This window comes from Garra rufa, unplaced genomic scaffold, assembly GCF_049309525.1.
Source record: "Garra rufa unplaced genomic scaffold, GarRuf1.0 hap1_unplaced_003, whole genome shotgun sequence".
In the NCBI taxonomy this organism is placed as follows: domain Eukaryota; kingdom Metazoa; phylum Chordata; class Actinopteri; order Cypriniformes; family Cyprinidae; genus Garra; species Garra rufa.
In genome coordinates, this window is record NW_027394278.1 from 3,816,407 (window position 1) to 3,832,820 (window position 16,414).

At 42.3% G+C, this 16,414-nt stretch overlaps 1 protein-coding gene across 1 annotated transcript in view; it reads right to left on the reverse strand.

Annotated features, from left to right (window-relative positions):
• Positions 1-4,824: 4,824 nt before the first annotated feature.
• The window catches only part of LOC141309773 (heparan sulfate 2-O-sulfotransferase 1-like), a 14,520-nt gene continuing 2,930 nt past the window's right edge, over positions 4,825-16,414 (reverse strand). The window contains exon 5 of the mRNA XM_073832554.1: positions 4,825-4,833. Coding sequence (XP_073688655.1) covers positions 4,825-4,833 — 9 coding nt within the window. The remainder of the gene's footprint in view (positions 4,834-16,414) is intronic.

Sequence of the window (16,414 nt, forward strand, 5' to 3'; positions counted from 1 at the left end):
AGACACTCTAGTCTACATTGTACACCCCCACACGCCTAACACCTAAAGTCACTGGAGTTTGTGCAAACACCCCTAACGGAAGGAAACCTAATGGAGGCACACCTAGTTGACGTACACCTTGAGTTGGTAACCCTAAGATGGTGAACCCTAGGCGTCTCAACCCTAGTTTGGTCAACCCTTGGGGTTACAGCCCTATTTTATTATTTTATTATTTTATTAATTAATTATTAATTATAGGGATTTCATACATGGGGGTTAAATGGTCATAGAGTGAACAGAGGGACACAACATACCCCTTTACCATCTGATGGACATGCAGGTACTTGGGAGAATAGATTTACATTTATATTTTTATTGATAATGATTACTTTAAAATACATAAATACACATACAAACAATATTAAAAGACATCAGATTAATAAATATACACCTGTTAAGAGGGGAGACAGGACACAGACCCTAATAAACAACATTAACAACAATATGGACAATTTAAACATGTAGAGATGCTTTTTTGGGGGGAATCCTTCTTGAAGATGGCACTGAAGCGGGTTCTTGAAGTGTGCGCCAGTGCCTAACCGATATCAGACTTGGTCTGATATTTGGATTCTTGGACCCCTAACTCAAGCCAGAGCCACGTCTTGACACTTCAGGGCCACTCTGGGGAGGATTTCTCAACATCAGCAGTTATCTACAATAATTAGCTCCATTTTCACACTGACTATTAAAATTTTAAAACACAGAAGACAAAGGAAAAAACCACATTGCAACATCATAGAAACTGAAATATTCTTAAATATGCCTAAAACCATATATTATTTTACAATTGGGTTTACAAAAAGTACACAAAAAAAACAACAATCATGATTAATAATTCCCCCCATGATTATTTGTGAATCTTACAAATCTTATTGAAACATAATGGACATTCTTGTCTTGCTTTCTCTAATATGAACTTCAGATAGAAGTTGTATTCTTGAATTGTCATATTTAACTTTCTAAAAAATTGGAACACATGATTGGATTAAAAAACAATTCATTTAAGCTTAATCAGACCCATCATTATAGAAGAATTGACAAGAACATTTCTTCAAACCTTTAAAAGGTGATGATTATATCAATATTGATTTCTATACATGAGTGTAGTTGTATTCCTCAACAATATACCACTTTTCTTTCTTTTTTAAGGCATATTCATCACAAGATCATGATTTCACGATTAATTTTTAATTATTTACATCTATTCACAATGGACAGATAAGGATCAAAGGACTTGCATGTGCTGTGACGCAGCAAATAAATTCTAGGACACTTTTCAGTGTTTTTCAAAAGGGAAACTTGGTTGGTTCGACGCCAAATACACTTCAAAAAATTCTGATATTTGTCATCTTATTATTTTTGGAGCTTTAGAGTGTTTTGATGAAGGAGCTCGTGAGTTATTAGTAAATAATCATCACTTTGGCGTCGTAAACACGGTAAACATAGTCCTACAGGGAAAAGGAAAAAAAGAGGGGACAGATTAAAGTCTTTGAGAAACAATTGGAGTGTTGTTTGACCCAAAGCAGATCATTTTCATATTTTTACAGCGAGTTTTCTTCATTAAAATGTCTCTATATTAACACTGAAGGAGAATGACGTCACCACCCCCGCCCTCGGCTATAATAGAGCGGAGCGGAGGACACAGACAGTCATTTGCTCACTGACACTCGAGACAACAGTTACTCTGACTTACATCTGATACATTCTAGCTCAACGACGTTACAGCAAGCCTGAAGAAGAAGCTGATTGCTTCGAAACGTCGCGAATTGCAGTAAACGTCGTTCATAGAAGTATTTATTCAGTTTGTGACAAAGAAACGCTGTAATGACGAGAGTAGGAGAGAGATACAGAAATACTCCGAGGCTGCGCGTGAGATTCGCGTCTTTTCCAGCTGATGCTGAACCACGTCATGCTTCAGAAAATCCAACAGCACGTTTACGTGCTAGCCATCCAACAGCACGTTTCCGTGCTACTAACTGGCGTCGAGAGGGGTGGAAGGAAAGAGAGGAGTCTGCTTTCCGTGACGACTATAACTGTCCACGCCCTTCTCGGGACGCAAACTACAACCAAACAGCCCGTGTACGGGCTCCCAGACGTGACCAATGGAGTAATGATGATAATCAAATCGATTATCGTCATTATAATCCACATAATTACACCACTTACACAGACAAACAATTTTATGACAGTGACACAATTTCACGAGAAAGAGACACTCGTGGAACAAACTCAAAAGGGGAAATAAGAGAAAATAGATATTTTCCACAAAAACAAATTGATCATTTTCCTGAACAACGTGAGTTTTTTAACTCCAAATACAAAAAACAACAAACATACAGAGAAGCTCCTGACAACAGAAAACAGCAAACATACAGGGAAACTCTTGACAACAGAAACAACAGACCAACACCTGGATTCAGATCGTACATACCACTTTCTTTTGATAATTTTGAAGACGGTTTCCCAAAAAAGAAATCCAAAAGAAAGAACAGAAAAAGAGTACGTAGCCAATACATGATGGAGGACAGAGAGGGAGAATTTTATGGTGAGATAAATGAACTTGAATATGATTCTTATATTCAAGATGATCAAGAAGATGGGAGATTTTACAAACAATCTACCCGTCCTCCGACATACGATCAGAGAGATACATACATTGAATCCTCCCATTCCTCGGCCAACAGGGGCCGCAATACTATCTCGTACGCCAATAGGGCTGGTAGAGACATTCGAATCGAACAGCCACCTATGAGAGAAGAAAGACAAAGAGATAGAGAGAACCATCCACCCCCTAGAGAAAGAAATACTTTTAGGGGGGGACCTAAGAGATACTTCTCAGATAAAACACCCAATCAATCGAATTACACCCCAGCTACACCCAGAATGAGAACAGCGATGAAACTTATGTACGATCTGATCCGGCTGGTCCATCATCTGGAAAAAGTAACAACCAAAGTGACTAACAACAGTCCCATGACCTTCAAAAGACTCACCAGACTTTTGATTAATTCTATCAAACCCGCAATGCCTAACAACACAATCAAAAAATTGTTGGAGGACAATGCACAAAGATGGTCAACCAATGCTCAGACCATTTTGGAGGAGCATTACGAGAAACTGATTGATAGCACTTTGGTTGAACTTAAGGATCGCACGGACCAAGCCCACTGGTTTCAAGCTTTTCAGACTGCTACCAATTGGGCCACAAAAAACTTTGGGAGAAGAATTAGCCCAGAAGTCTTCGAGAGAGCTGAAGCATTATTCACAGCAGAAACTTGTAACGAGTATGACAGAAAACAACAAGAAAAAGAACAAAGACAAGTTGCTGTGACAGAACCCCCCAAAGTTCTTTTACCCGAACCAGAAACACAAGCACAGACACCGGCGACTGTAAGACCAAAAACAGGAGCTTCTCACATACATGTAGAGATACAGACGTCCCCCAGAAGATGGGAAGACGCCAGAACTCCATCCAGTCCCCCACCCATGAGATCTGACTGGTCCTTTGACCAAGAGTTTCCCCCTCTTGAGCCAAAACCCAACCTGCAACCCACTCCAGCCCTTCCCCAAAGACCTGTTCCGCAAAGGACTAAACGAAGAATTCTTGTTGAGGAATCTGATGCGGTTCAGGAAGATCAGGAGAAGATCACAGAAATGATCACTGAAATCCCTGACACACAACAGGAAGGTACCTTTACGGAAGGTTTTACTGAGGAACAGCTGAAGCATTATGAAGAAATTGCTAATATTTTGGCTCAAGAGGGAATCCTAAAACGAGGTGTAGAAATAGCCGTCACAGAAGGACCAAAAAGTTCACACATTGATGCTATTCCTAGCACATCCGGAATAATCCCCAGTGTATCGAAGGTGGCAGAGACCAAAAAGTCACTCCCTTCATTAACTAGAATTCAGAGCCCCCCTCCTCCTTTTTCTGATGATTCTCTGGACGCTCAAATTTCAGAGTTTTCAGTTAACTCCATGACACGGGCTTCACCCAAAAAGGTGGCAGAGAAAGTAGAAGGACAGATAACTGTTGTGCGACCCAAAGAGGGGGTACGCACAACCCAATCACTACAGCTAGAACAAACGCCTCAGAAGCAAGTCACAATAGCGGCTCCACAAACACCCACCACACCAAGGTCGGTTGGTAGACCGTACCGTCACATCAGGACTGATCGTAAACAGGTGGACTGGAGCCTAACCCTAAAGAAAAAATATGTGATAATCGGGGACTCAAATGTATCGAGAATACCGGCCTTCAACATTTCTGATCTACAGATAGACAGTTTTCCAGGCGCCAAGTTTCAACACGCCGGCAATCTTGTGGAGAAAGCCACAATTGCAATGGAACCGGAAGTATTGTTACTATCATTCGGAATTAATAATCGATCTCAGAGATGTTTCACATCAACAAACACAGAGATTAAGAGGGCTTACAGGGTAGCTAGGTCCCGACTACCACATACTGAAATCATAATACCGTTGATTAACTATTGTGACTTGCTTCCGATCGATGAACAAAGATATCTTGAGGACATAAACAAGTATATCGAGGACAATCTCAACTTTCTCCAACTATTGCCCGTTGCCCAGTTTCAAGTCGAGAACGATAACGTGCACTGGACAGCAGCGACGGGCAAATACATGTTGGAACATTGGCTTCAGTCGCTAAACTTGCTGACGCCATCAACCCAATAAGTAGTCAAGAAAAACTTATAGTAAATTTGTCCCCGCTCGGCTTGACAACTGAGCAGCGGGCAATTCTGAAGAAAGGCCTTTCCTTTGTCATGGTCCCTGATAGCGTCAAAACACAAAAACTAGAATTATTACAGAGCTTACAGGCCTATCACAGGCGTATTAAATTAGAGGCCTACTTCGAAGGCAAAAAAAGTAAGAAAAAAAGAATTCCTTTTACTCATAATTCTGATTGGACACCTGCTCTTTCTAGTTTGCCGCCCCAGGTGAACTCTTTAATCAGAGCAGATTGGTACGCGTATCAACACCTGAATTGGGGTCTTTTAGAAAAACAGAATTTGAGTAAAAATGAGAGGAAAGCAATTCGAGAACTTAAAAACAATTCGGATATCGTTATCAAAGGGGCCGACAAGGGAAACGCCGTCGTCATCATGAGTAAAACAGATTATCTTTGGGAAGGAAAGAGACAGCTTTCTGTGACAGAGCACTATTGCTCTCTCACAGAACCAATTTACCCAAAAACGATGCTGGAAGTACGAGAAATTTTGGAGGAGATGTATGAGGAAAAAATTATTAGTGGGAAACAGAGAGATTATTTGTCTGGTTCTGGTACACCGCGACCGAGGAGGTTCTATTTATTACCCAAAATACATAAAGAACCACAGAAGTGGAGCATACCATATAAAGTACCTCCTGGTAGACCTATAGTGTCGGACTGCGACAGCGAGACTTATTTTACAGCAGAATACATCGAGCACTTTCTCAGTCCCATCTCGCAACGTCACGACAGCTACTTAAAGGATACTTACGATTTCATCTCTAAAACAAAAAATCTCATTCTCCCAACTAATTCTTTTCTCTTTACTATGGACATTGACAGTTTGTACACCAACATAGAGACCGAAGCCGGAATGGCGGCCGTAAGAGATTGTATGAACAAATACCCTGATTTGAAAAGACCAGATGATTTCATTCTAAGACTACTAGAAATTAATTTAACTAAAAACGATTTCGAATTCGACTCTAAATTTTATTTACAGACCAAGGGAACGGCCATGGGCAAAAAGTTTGCGCCTTCTTACGCCAATATCTTTATGGCCCATTGGGAACAAACTGCGTTGTCCTCTTTTCATCTCCAACCTTTCTCGTACTTCAGATTTTTAGATGACATCTGGGGCATCTGGACGTACAGTAAAGAAGAGTTTGTTGAGTTTGCTGACCATCTGAACCGTCATCAAAAATCCATTAGGATAAAATACGAAATTGATGAAAACTCAGTGAATTTTCTGGATCTCATTACCTATAAAGGACCTCAGTTTGAAATGACCAATAAGCTTGATTACAAAGTGTATTTTAAGCCCACGGACACTCACTCATTATTGCACAAAGCTAGTTACCACCCTAAGCATACTTTCAAAGGAATCCTTAAATCACAGCTTCTCCGCTTTCATAGAATATGTTCACAAACATCAGAATTCAAGATTGCGGTGGGAATTCTCTTTAAAGCTTTGAAGAAGCGGGGGTATTCGAGAAGCTATTTGAGAAGTGTGCTCAGGGATTTCACCAACTTTGTGATTAATCCAACCAAGAAAATACAAATCAGAAACAAAATCATACCATTAGTGTCTTTTTATTCACAACAAAGCATCCAAATAAATAGAGCAACCAAGGAAAATTTCACAAAATTTATGGAACCAACTAAATTTCTAACTAAACATAGACCAATTGCGGCTTACAAACGAAACAAGAACTTATTGGATACCTTGGTTTGTAGCAAAATTACAACATCTTGTAAAGTGAGTAGATCCGCAGCTTATAAACACTTTGTGATCAAAAGAATGGTTCAGAACAAAACTAACAAACAACTCTTCCAAGTACAGAGAAACATATCAGCACATGTATCAAACTGTGTATACCTCATATCCTGCTCCAAATGCCACAAACAATATGTTGGGCAGACAAAAAACAAATTGCTACTCAGAATCTGCCAACATTCTTACAATATTCGTAATAAAATTGAAAAAAGGCGATATGTGGTTAGACACTTTTTGATGCACGGCCTGGATGCCCTCAGAGTTTCGGGATTGGAATCGAACCCCTTTTGGACGCTCTCGGAGAGGCTCAGGGCGGAGAGAGTCTGGATCAAAAAATTGGACTCTCTCTACCCCAGAGGCCTAAACGAGGCGTAATCTTTCTGTCCATCTTTTTATCTTTCCATTTCAACTTTTGTGGTTATTTTTCTTCTAAGTCTGCCTTTTCCTTTAGTCAGTATGTTGGAGGCTTTAGGGTCTGTGTCTCTGTTCTAGAAAAAAGAAAAAAATCACACTGCGATGATTGGAAGTCTTATGGAGTTCAGGTGTGTCTGCTGGCATGATCCAGCGGGCCCTAATTAACTCCTTAATCATTAATCCTGCACCAATTCTCCCCCTAACCCTAAAGTCCCAAACCCTTATGCATGCATCCCCTCATACCTAACACCTAAAAGACACTCTAGTCTACATTGTACACCCCCACACGCCTAACACCTAAAGTCACTGGAGTTTGTGCAAACACCCCTAACGGAAGGAAACCTAATGGAGGCACACCTAGTTGACGTACACCTTGAGTTGGTAACCCTAAGATGGTGAACCCTAGGCGTCTCAACCCTAGTTTGGTCAACCCTTGGGGTTACAGCCCTATTTTATTATTTTATTATTTTATTAATTAATTATTAATTATAGGGATTTCATACATGGGGGTTAAATGGTCATAGAGTGAACAGAGGGACACAACATACCCCTTTACCATCTGATGGACATGCAGGTACTTGGGAGAATAGATTTACATTTATATTTTTATTGATAATGATTACTTTAAAATACATAAATACACATACAAACAATATTAAAAGACATCAGATTAATAAATATACACCTGTTAAGAGGGGAGACAGGACACAGACCCTAATAAACAACATTAACAACAATATGGACAATTTAAACATGTAGAGATGCTTTTTTGGGGGGAATCCTTCTTGAAGATGGCACTGAAGCGGGTTCTTGAAGTGTGCGCCAGTGCCTAACCGATATCAGACTTGGTCTGATATTTGGATTCTTGGACCCCTAACCCTAACCTAACCCTAACCTAACCCTAACCCTAACCCTAACCCTAACCTAACCTAACCCTAACACTTCGCCTAAACCTAGCATTGGTAGAACAAGGAACTAAATCTAGCCTGGAACCAAGACGTCGCCTAGCCACGAACCAACACTTCGCCTAAACCTAGCATGGGTAGACCCAGCAACTAAATCTGACCTCGGACCAAGACGTCGCTTAAACCTAGCATTGGTAGACCCAGAAACTAAATCTAGGCCCGAACCAACACTTCGCCTAAACCTAGCATTGGTAGACCAAGGAACTAAATCTAGCGTCGGACCAGGACGTCGCCTAAACCTAGCATTGGTAGACCCAGGAACTAAATCTAGCCTGGAACCAAGACGTCGCCTAGCCACGAACCAACACTTCGCCTAAACCTAGCATTGGTAGACCCAGCAACTAAATCTGACCTCGGACCAAGACGTCGCTTAAACCTAGTATTGGTAGACCCAGAAACTAAATCTAGGCCCGAACCAACACTTCGCCTAAACCTAGCATTGGTAGACCAAGGAACTAAATCTAGCCTCGGACCAAGACGTCGCCTAAACCTAGCATTGGTAGACCCAGGAACTAAATCTAGCCTGGAACCAAGACGTCGCCTAGCCACGAACCAACACTTTGCCTAAACCTAGCATTGGTAGACCCAGCAACTAAATCTGACCTCGGACCAAGACGTCGCTTAAACCTAGCATTGGTAGACCCAGAAACTAAATCTAGGCCCGAACCAACACTTCGCCTAAACCTAGCATTGGTTGACCCAGTAACTAAATCTAACCTCGGACCAAGACGTCGCCTAAACCTAGCATTGGTAGACCCAGGAACTAAATCTAGGCCCGAACCAACACTTTGCCTAAACCTAGTATTGGTAGACCAAGGAACTAAATCTAGCCTGGAACCAAGATGTCGCCTAGCCTCGAACCAACACTTCGCCTAAACCTAGCATTGGTACACCCAGGAACTAAATCTAGCCTCGGACCAAGACGTCGCCTAAACCTAGCATTGGTAGACCCAGGAAATAAATCAAGGCCCGAACCAACACTTCGCCTAAACCTAGCACTGGTAGACCCAGGAACTAAATCTAGGCCCGAACCAACACAGTAATTCAGCTCCAAGCTAAACGTATTCTACCCGCAAATGAAGAATAACTTAACTGCGATCAAGGCACAACTTATACCACAACCCAAGGGTAACCCAATTATAACCGAGAGACAACATAACTGCAGATTAAAACCAAAAATTTGAAGAATAACCCAACTATAACCTTCAAGCAACGTAACCATAACGTAACCACAACCTAGGAGTAACCTGACGGTAACTTAACCAGAACTGGAGCAAAAACTGGTTGCAGTCAATTTGAAACGTAATTATAGCTTACTTGCAGTGTATTCCATATGTTTTCTTAACCTTAATAGCACTTTATTAGGTTTAATTAACATAAAAGCCTGAGCCATTCTCTTGTCTGAAAGATGGGATCTAAGCGGATGTGAGAGGATTTAAGCTCAAGTTAGATTAACATTTAAAGCTCATTAAATTACAGTATTTTAGCCTTATTAGTGTTCTTTTAAGAGTTAATTGATTAATATTAGCATTAGCATGCTAGCAGTAATGGACTGGCACCAGAAACAGAATATCTATACGATATAGATCCGCAAACAAGCGCCACAGCAACAAAAATACACCCTTTTTCCACCAAAAAACAGGCCAAAAACACACATTGGCTGAGCTGAATTGCATATGCAAATTACTGCTGTAAAAATCGGTTTAAAAAGGCTAAAAAAAGCTACTTATGCTTCATAAAAACTTAAGAAAACTTGCAGATATACTTTATGGACCGGGAGGATTCCAAAAGGATAGTCATCTCAAAAATTTTTTTACTCACCGTCGTATAGTCAGGTAGGCCGAAACACAAAACCAGGGATTAATTTCCATTCATCTTCAGAAGTTATCGCATCCAGCGGTTATCCTTGTGTGAGGGTGATGTCTGTTTGCGTTGCCATAACTTTTAGGAGGGAGGTCTGGTAGAAGCTTGATGCTTGACATCCGCCAGTCACGACCTTCGACCTTTCGCCGTCCGTTGCCTTTTTTGGCGCTTATGTGGAAAATTCAGTCCTAAATTATGCTATTTTAGACTCGGTTATTATATTAAGGCCTCTAAATAATCTCAATGGCTACATAACCTTTTAACTCCACTATCTAAACATTCAAATTACAGATTGACCTTTGACCTTACGTGGTTGTTTTAGGCCATTTAGGGCGGCATTTCAGTCCTTATTTCTGTTATTAGACATCTAACTTTGACTTTTACATTGCTCTTTCTAATTTACTTCAACCTACACTGGTACTGCTTTATTGTTCAATGCAAGTAATAGCATTTAATGTTTTTAAAACTCGTTTTAAAGGACAAATTCGTTCAAAACTCAAACCAGGCCCCAACTACACGATTGTGGGCCTGACTAAACTCGATTAGCAATTGGCTATGAGACACTCGCCTGGAAATGATCAACCAAGGCGGGCCGCCTCAGAGGAGGGTGTCTAGTGTTTAAAGTGCCGAAACACCCGATGAATCTGAGGTCCACTACTGATGAAGTGTCTTAAACATTTCCCTCTCGTAACCATACTTTGAGGGAGTAGAGAAAGTATGGCAAGAGTTGCCTCTTTGAAGGAATATTATACGCATCTTCTACTTGATCTATCACCACTCAAACCAACACTCAACCTAAACCTACCGTTGGTAGACCTAAGGACTAAATCTAGCCCCGAACCAACACTTAAACCTAAACCTACCGTCGGTAGACCTAAGGACTAAATCTAGGCCCGAGCCAACACTTAACCTAAACCTACCGTTCGTAGCCCTACTGACTTGAACCCTAGTCTTCCCAACACAACAGATCTACAAGCTAAGAGTTACCTGACGTTAACTTGACCACAATTTGAGCAAAGGCTGGTCGCAGTCAATTTTGAAACCTTAAACAGCACTCGCTGACGGAATGCAATGCCCGATCAGGATTATCGGGCAGTGACTTTCGGGTTACTGCCTGATTCGCTGGTCTGGAGTAAGTTTAGTCAAAAACTTTGCATTCCCAGAGCCGATTGATGTTCAGATAGAACTTCGAACCAACCTTCGCACTAAATCTAACCGAAACCGAATTCCTGGTCTTCCACATTCTTAGCCCCATGCCTACTAAGGCTATTCTCCTGGAATGGGAGATAGATAAAGGCTTCCTTGGTATAGTCAGACATGCGTCGGCCCGTGCACTATCCTCAGTCTCCCTACTTCAAACTTTCCTAGACGGGTGCTAGGTTGGGGGGAGCTGTTGTAATTTTTCTAACCTAACCTTCGCCAGAGCCATCGGACTTGACATACCAGATTTTACGCACAGAATCCTCTATAGGGGCTTGTTTTTTGAATGCGATTTGAAATTCGCTCCCTCCGATGTCTCCTTCCTGTTTGTGCGGGGAGGAGATGTGGGAGGGGGAGGTGAACCTAAGCCCAGACAGGCTTTTTGGGGGGGCGTGTGGCCCAGACAGGTCTATCGCCTCCTGGTTCACTGTAAATAATTTCATTTAGCATTTAGATACAAAAGATTTCATCCTATTCAAGAATGTCGACAAACCAGGATTTCAGACACTAAACCTAGCATTGGTAGACCCAGGAACTAAATCTAGCCACGAACCAACACTTCGCCTAAACCTAGCATTGGTAGAACAAGGAACTAAATCTAGCCTGGAACCAAGACGTCGCCTAGCCACGAACCAACACTTCGCCTAAACCTAGCATGGGTAGACCCAGCAACTAAATCTGACCTCGGACCAAGACGTCGCTTAAACCTAGCATTGGTAGACCCAGAAACTAAATCTAGGCCCGAACCAACACTTCGCCTAAACCTAGCATTGGTAGACCAAGGAACTAAATCTAGCGTCGGACCAGGACGTCGCCTAAACCTAGCATTGGTAGACCCAGGAACTAAATCTAGCCTGGAACCAAGACGTCGCCTAGCCACGAACCAACACTTCGCCTAAACCTAGCATTGGTAGACCCAGCAACTAAATCTGACCTCGGACCAAGACGTCGCTTAAACCTAGTATTGGTAGACCCAGAAACTAAATCTAGGCCCGAACCAACACTTCGCCTAAACCTAGCATTGGTAGACCAAGGAACTAAATCTAGCCTCGGACCAAGACGTCGCCTAAACCTAGCATTGGTAGACCCAGGAACTAAATCTAGCCTGGAACCAAGACGTCGCCTAGCCACGAACCAACACTTTGCCTAAACCTAGCATTGGTAGACCCAGCAACTAAATCTGACCTCGGACCAAGACGTCGCTTAAACCTAGCATTGGTAGACCCAGAAACTAAATCTAGGCCCGAACCAACACTTCGCCTAAACCTAGCATTGGTTGACCCAGTAACTAAATCTAACCTCGGACCAAGACGTCGCCTAAACCTAGCATTGGTAGACCCAGGAACTAAATCTAGGCCCGAACCAACACTTTGCCTAAACCTAGTATTGGTAGACCAAGGAACTAAATCTAGCCTGGAACCAAGATGTCGCCTAGCCTCGAACCAACACTTCGCCTAAACCTAGCATTGGTACACCCAGGAACTAAATCTAGCCTCGGACCAAGACGTCGCCTAAACCTAGCATTGGTAGACCCAGGAAATAAATCAAGGCCCGAACCAACACTTCGCCTAAACCTAGCACTGGTAGACCCAGGAACTAAATCTAGGCCCGAACCAACACAGTAATTCAGCTCCAAGCTAAACGTATTCTACCCGCAAATGAAGAATAACTTAACTGCGATCAAGGCACAACTTATACCACAACCCAAGGGTAACCCAATTATAACCGAGAGACAACATAACTGCAGATTAAAACCAAAAATTTGAAGAATAACCCAACTATAACCTTCAAGCAACGTAACCATAACGTAACCACAACCTAGGAGTAACCTGACGGTAACTTAACCAGAACTGGAGCAAAAACTGGTTGCAGTCAATTTGAAACGTAATTATAGCTTACTTGCAGTGTATTCCATATGTTTTCTTAACCTTAATAGCACTTTATTAGGTTTAATTAACATAAAAGCCTGAGCCATTCTCTTGTCTGAAAGATGGGATCTAAGCGGATGTGAGAGGATTTAAGCTCAAGTTAGATTAACATTTAAAGCTCATTAATTACAGTATTTTAGCCTTATTAGTGTTCTTTTAAGAGTTAATTGATTAATATTAGCATTAGCATGCTAGCAGTAATGGACTGGCACCAGAAACAGAATATCTATACGATATAGATCCGCAAACAAGCGCCACAGCAACAAAAATACACCCTTTTTCCACCAAAAAACAGGCCAAAAACACACATTGGCTGAGCTGAATTGCATATGCAAATTACTGCTGTAAAAATCGGTTTAAAAAGGCTAAAAAAAGCTACTTATGCTTCATAAAAACTTAAGAAAACTTGCAGATATACTTTATGGACCGGGAGGATTCCAAAAGGATAGTCATCTCAAAATTTTTTTACTCACCGTCGTATAGTCAGGTAGGCCGAAACACAAAACCAGGGATTAATTTCCATTCATCTTCAGAAGTTATCGCATCCAGCGGTTATCCTTGTGTGAGGGTGATGTCTGTTTGCGTTGCCATAACTTTTAGGAGGGAGGTCTGGTAGAAGCTTGATGCTTGACATCCGCCAGTCACGACCTTCGACCTTTCGCCGTCCGTTGCCTTTTTTGGCGCTTATGTGGAAAATTCAGTCCTAAATTATGCTATTTTAGACTCGGTTATTATATTAAGGCCTCTAAATAATCTCAATGGCTACATAACCTTTTAACTCCACTATCTAAACATTCAAATTACAGATTGACCTTTGACCTTACGTGGTTGTTTTAGGCCATTTAGGGCGGCATTTCAGTCCTTATTTCTGTTATTAGACATCTAACTTTGACTTTTACATTGCTCTTTCTAATTTACTTCAACCTACACTGGTACTGCTTTATTGTTCAATGCAAGTAATAGCATTTAATGTTTTTAAAACTCGTTTTAAAGGACAAATTCGTTCAAAACTCAAACCAGGCCCCAACTACACGATTGTGGGCCTGACTAAACTCGATTAGCAATTGGCTATGAGACACTCGCCTGGAAATGATCAACCAAGGCGGGCCGCCTCAGAGGAGGGTGTCTAGTGTTTAAAGTGCCGAAACACCCGATGAATCTGAGGTCCACTACTGATGAAGTGTCTTAAACATTTCCCTCTCGTAACCATACTTTGAGGGAGTAGAGAAAGTATGGCAAGAGTTGCCTCTTTGAAGGAATATTATACGCATCTTCTACTTGATCTATCACCACTCAAACCAACACTCAACCTAAACCTACCGTTGGTAGACCTAAGGACTAAATCTAGCCCCGAACCAACACTTAAACCTAAACCTACCGTCGGTAGACCTAAGGACTAAATCTAGGCCCGAGCCAACACTTAACCTAAACCTACCGTTCGTAGCCCTACTGACTTGAACCCTAGTCTTCCCAACACAACAGATCTACAAGCTAAGAGTTACCTGACGTTAACTTGACCACAATTTGAGCAAAGGCTGGTCGCAGTCAATTTTGAAACCTTAAACAGCACTCGCTGACGGAATGCAATGCCCGATCAGGATTATCGGGCAGTGACTTTCGGGTTACTGCCTGATTCGCTGGTCTGGAGTAAGTTTAGTCAAAAACTTTGCATTCCCAGAGCCGATTGATGTTCAGATAGAACTTCGAACCAACCTTCGCACTAAATCTAACCGAAACCGAATTCCTGGTCTTCCACATTCTTAGCCCCATGCCTACTAAGGCTATTCTCCTGGAATGGGAGATAGATAAAGGCTTCCTTGGTATAGTCAGACATGCGTCGGCCCGTGCACTATCCTCAGTCTCCCTACTTCAAACTTTCCTAGACGGGTGCTAGGTTGGGGGGAGCTGTTGTAATTTTTCTAACCTAACCTTCGCCAGAGCCATCGGACTTGACATACCAGATTTTACGCACAGAATCCTCTATAGGGGCTTGTTTTTTGAATGCGATTTGAAATTCGCTCCCTCCGATGTCTCCTTCCTGTTTGTGCGGGGAGGAGATGTGGGAGGGGGAGGTGAACCTAAGCCCAGACAGGCTTTTTGGGGGGGCGTGTGGCCCAGACAGGTCTATCGCCTCCTGGTTCACTGTAAATAATTTCATTTAGCATTTAGATACAAAAGATTTCATCCTATTCAAGAATGTCGACAAACCAGGATTTCAGACACTAAACCTAGCATTGGTAGACCCAGGAACTAAATCTAGCCACGAACCAACACTTCGCCTAAACCTAGCATTGGTAGAACAAGGAACTAAATCTAGCCTGGAACCAAGACGTCGCCTAGCCACGAACCAACACTTCGCCTAAACCTAGCATGGGTAGACCCAGCAACTAAATCTGACCTCGGACCAAGACGTCGCTTAAACCTAGCATTGGTAGACCCAGAAACTAAATCTAGGCCCGAACCAACACTTCGCCTAAACCTAGCATTGGTAGACCAAGGAACTAAATCTAGCGTCGGACCAGGACGTCGCCTAAACCTAGCATTGGTAGACCCAGGAACTAAATCTAGCCTGGAACCAAGACGTCGCCTAGCCACGAACCAACACTTCGCCTAAACCTAGCATTGGTAGACCCAGCAACTAAATCTGACCTCGGACCAAGACGTCGCTTAAACCTAGTATTGGTAGACCCAGAAACTAAATCTAGGCCCGAACCAACACTTCGCCTAAACCTAGCATTGGTAGACCAAGGAACTAAATCTAGCCTCGGACCAAGACGTCGCCTAAACCTAGCATTGGTAGACCCAGGAACTAAATCTAGCCTGGAACCAAGACGTCGCCTAGCCACGAACCAACACTTCGCCTAAACCTAGCATTGGTAGACCCAGCAACTAAATCTGACCTCGGACCAAGACGTCGCTTAAACCTAGCATTGGTAGACCCAGAAACTAAATCTAGGCCCGAACCAACACTTCGCCTAAACCTAGCATTGGTTGACCCAGTAACTAAATCTAACCTCGGACCAAGACGTCGCCTAAACCTAGCATTGGTAGACCCAGGAACTAAATCTAGGCCCGAACCAACACTTTGCCTAAACCTAGTATTGGTAGACCAAGGAACTAAATCTAGCCTGGAACCAAGATGTCGCCTAGCCTCGAACCAACACTTCGCCTAAACCTAGCATTGGTACACCCAGGAACTAAATCTAGCCTCGGACCAAGACGTCGCCTAAACCTAGCATTGGTAGACCCAGGAAATAAATCAAGGCCCGAACCAACACTTCGCCTAAACCTAGCACTGGTAGACCCAGGAACTAAATCTAGGCCCGAACCAACACAGTAATTCAGCTCCAAGCTAAACGTATTCTACCCGCAAATGAAGAATAACTTAACTGCGATCAAGGCACAACTTATACCACAACCCAAGGGTAACCCAATTATAACCGAGAGACAACATAACTGCAGATTAAAACCAAAAATTTGAAGAATAACCCAACTA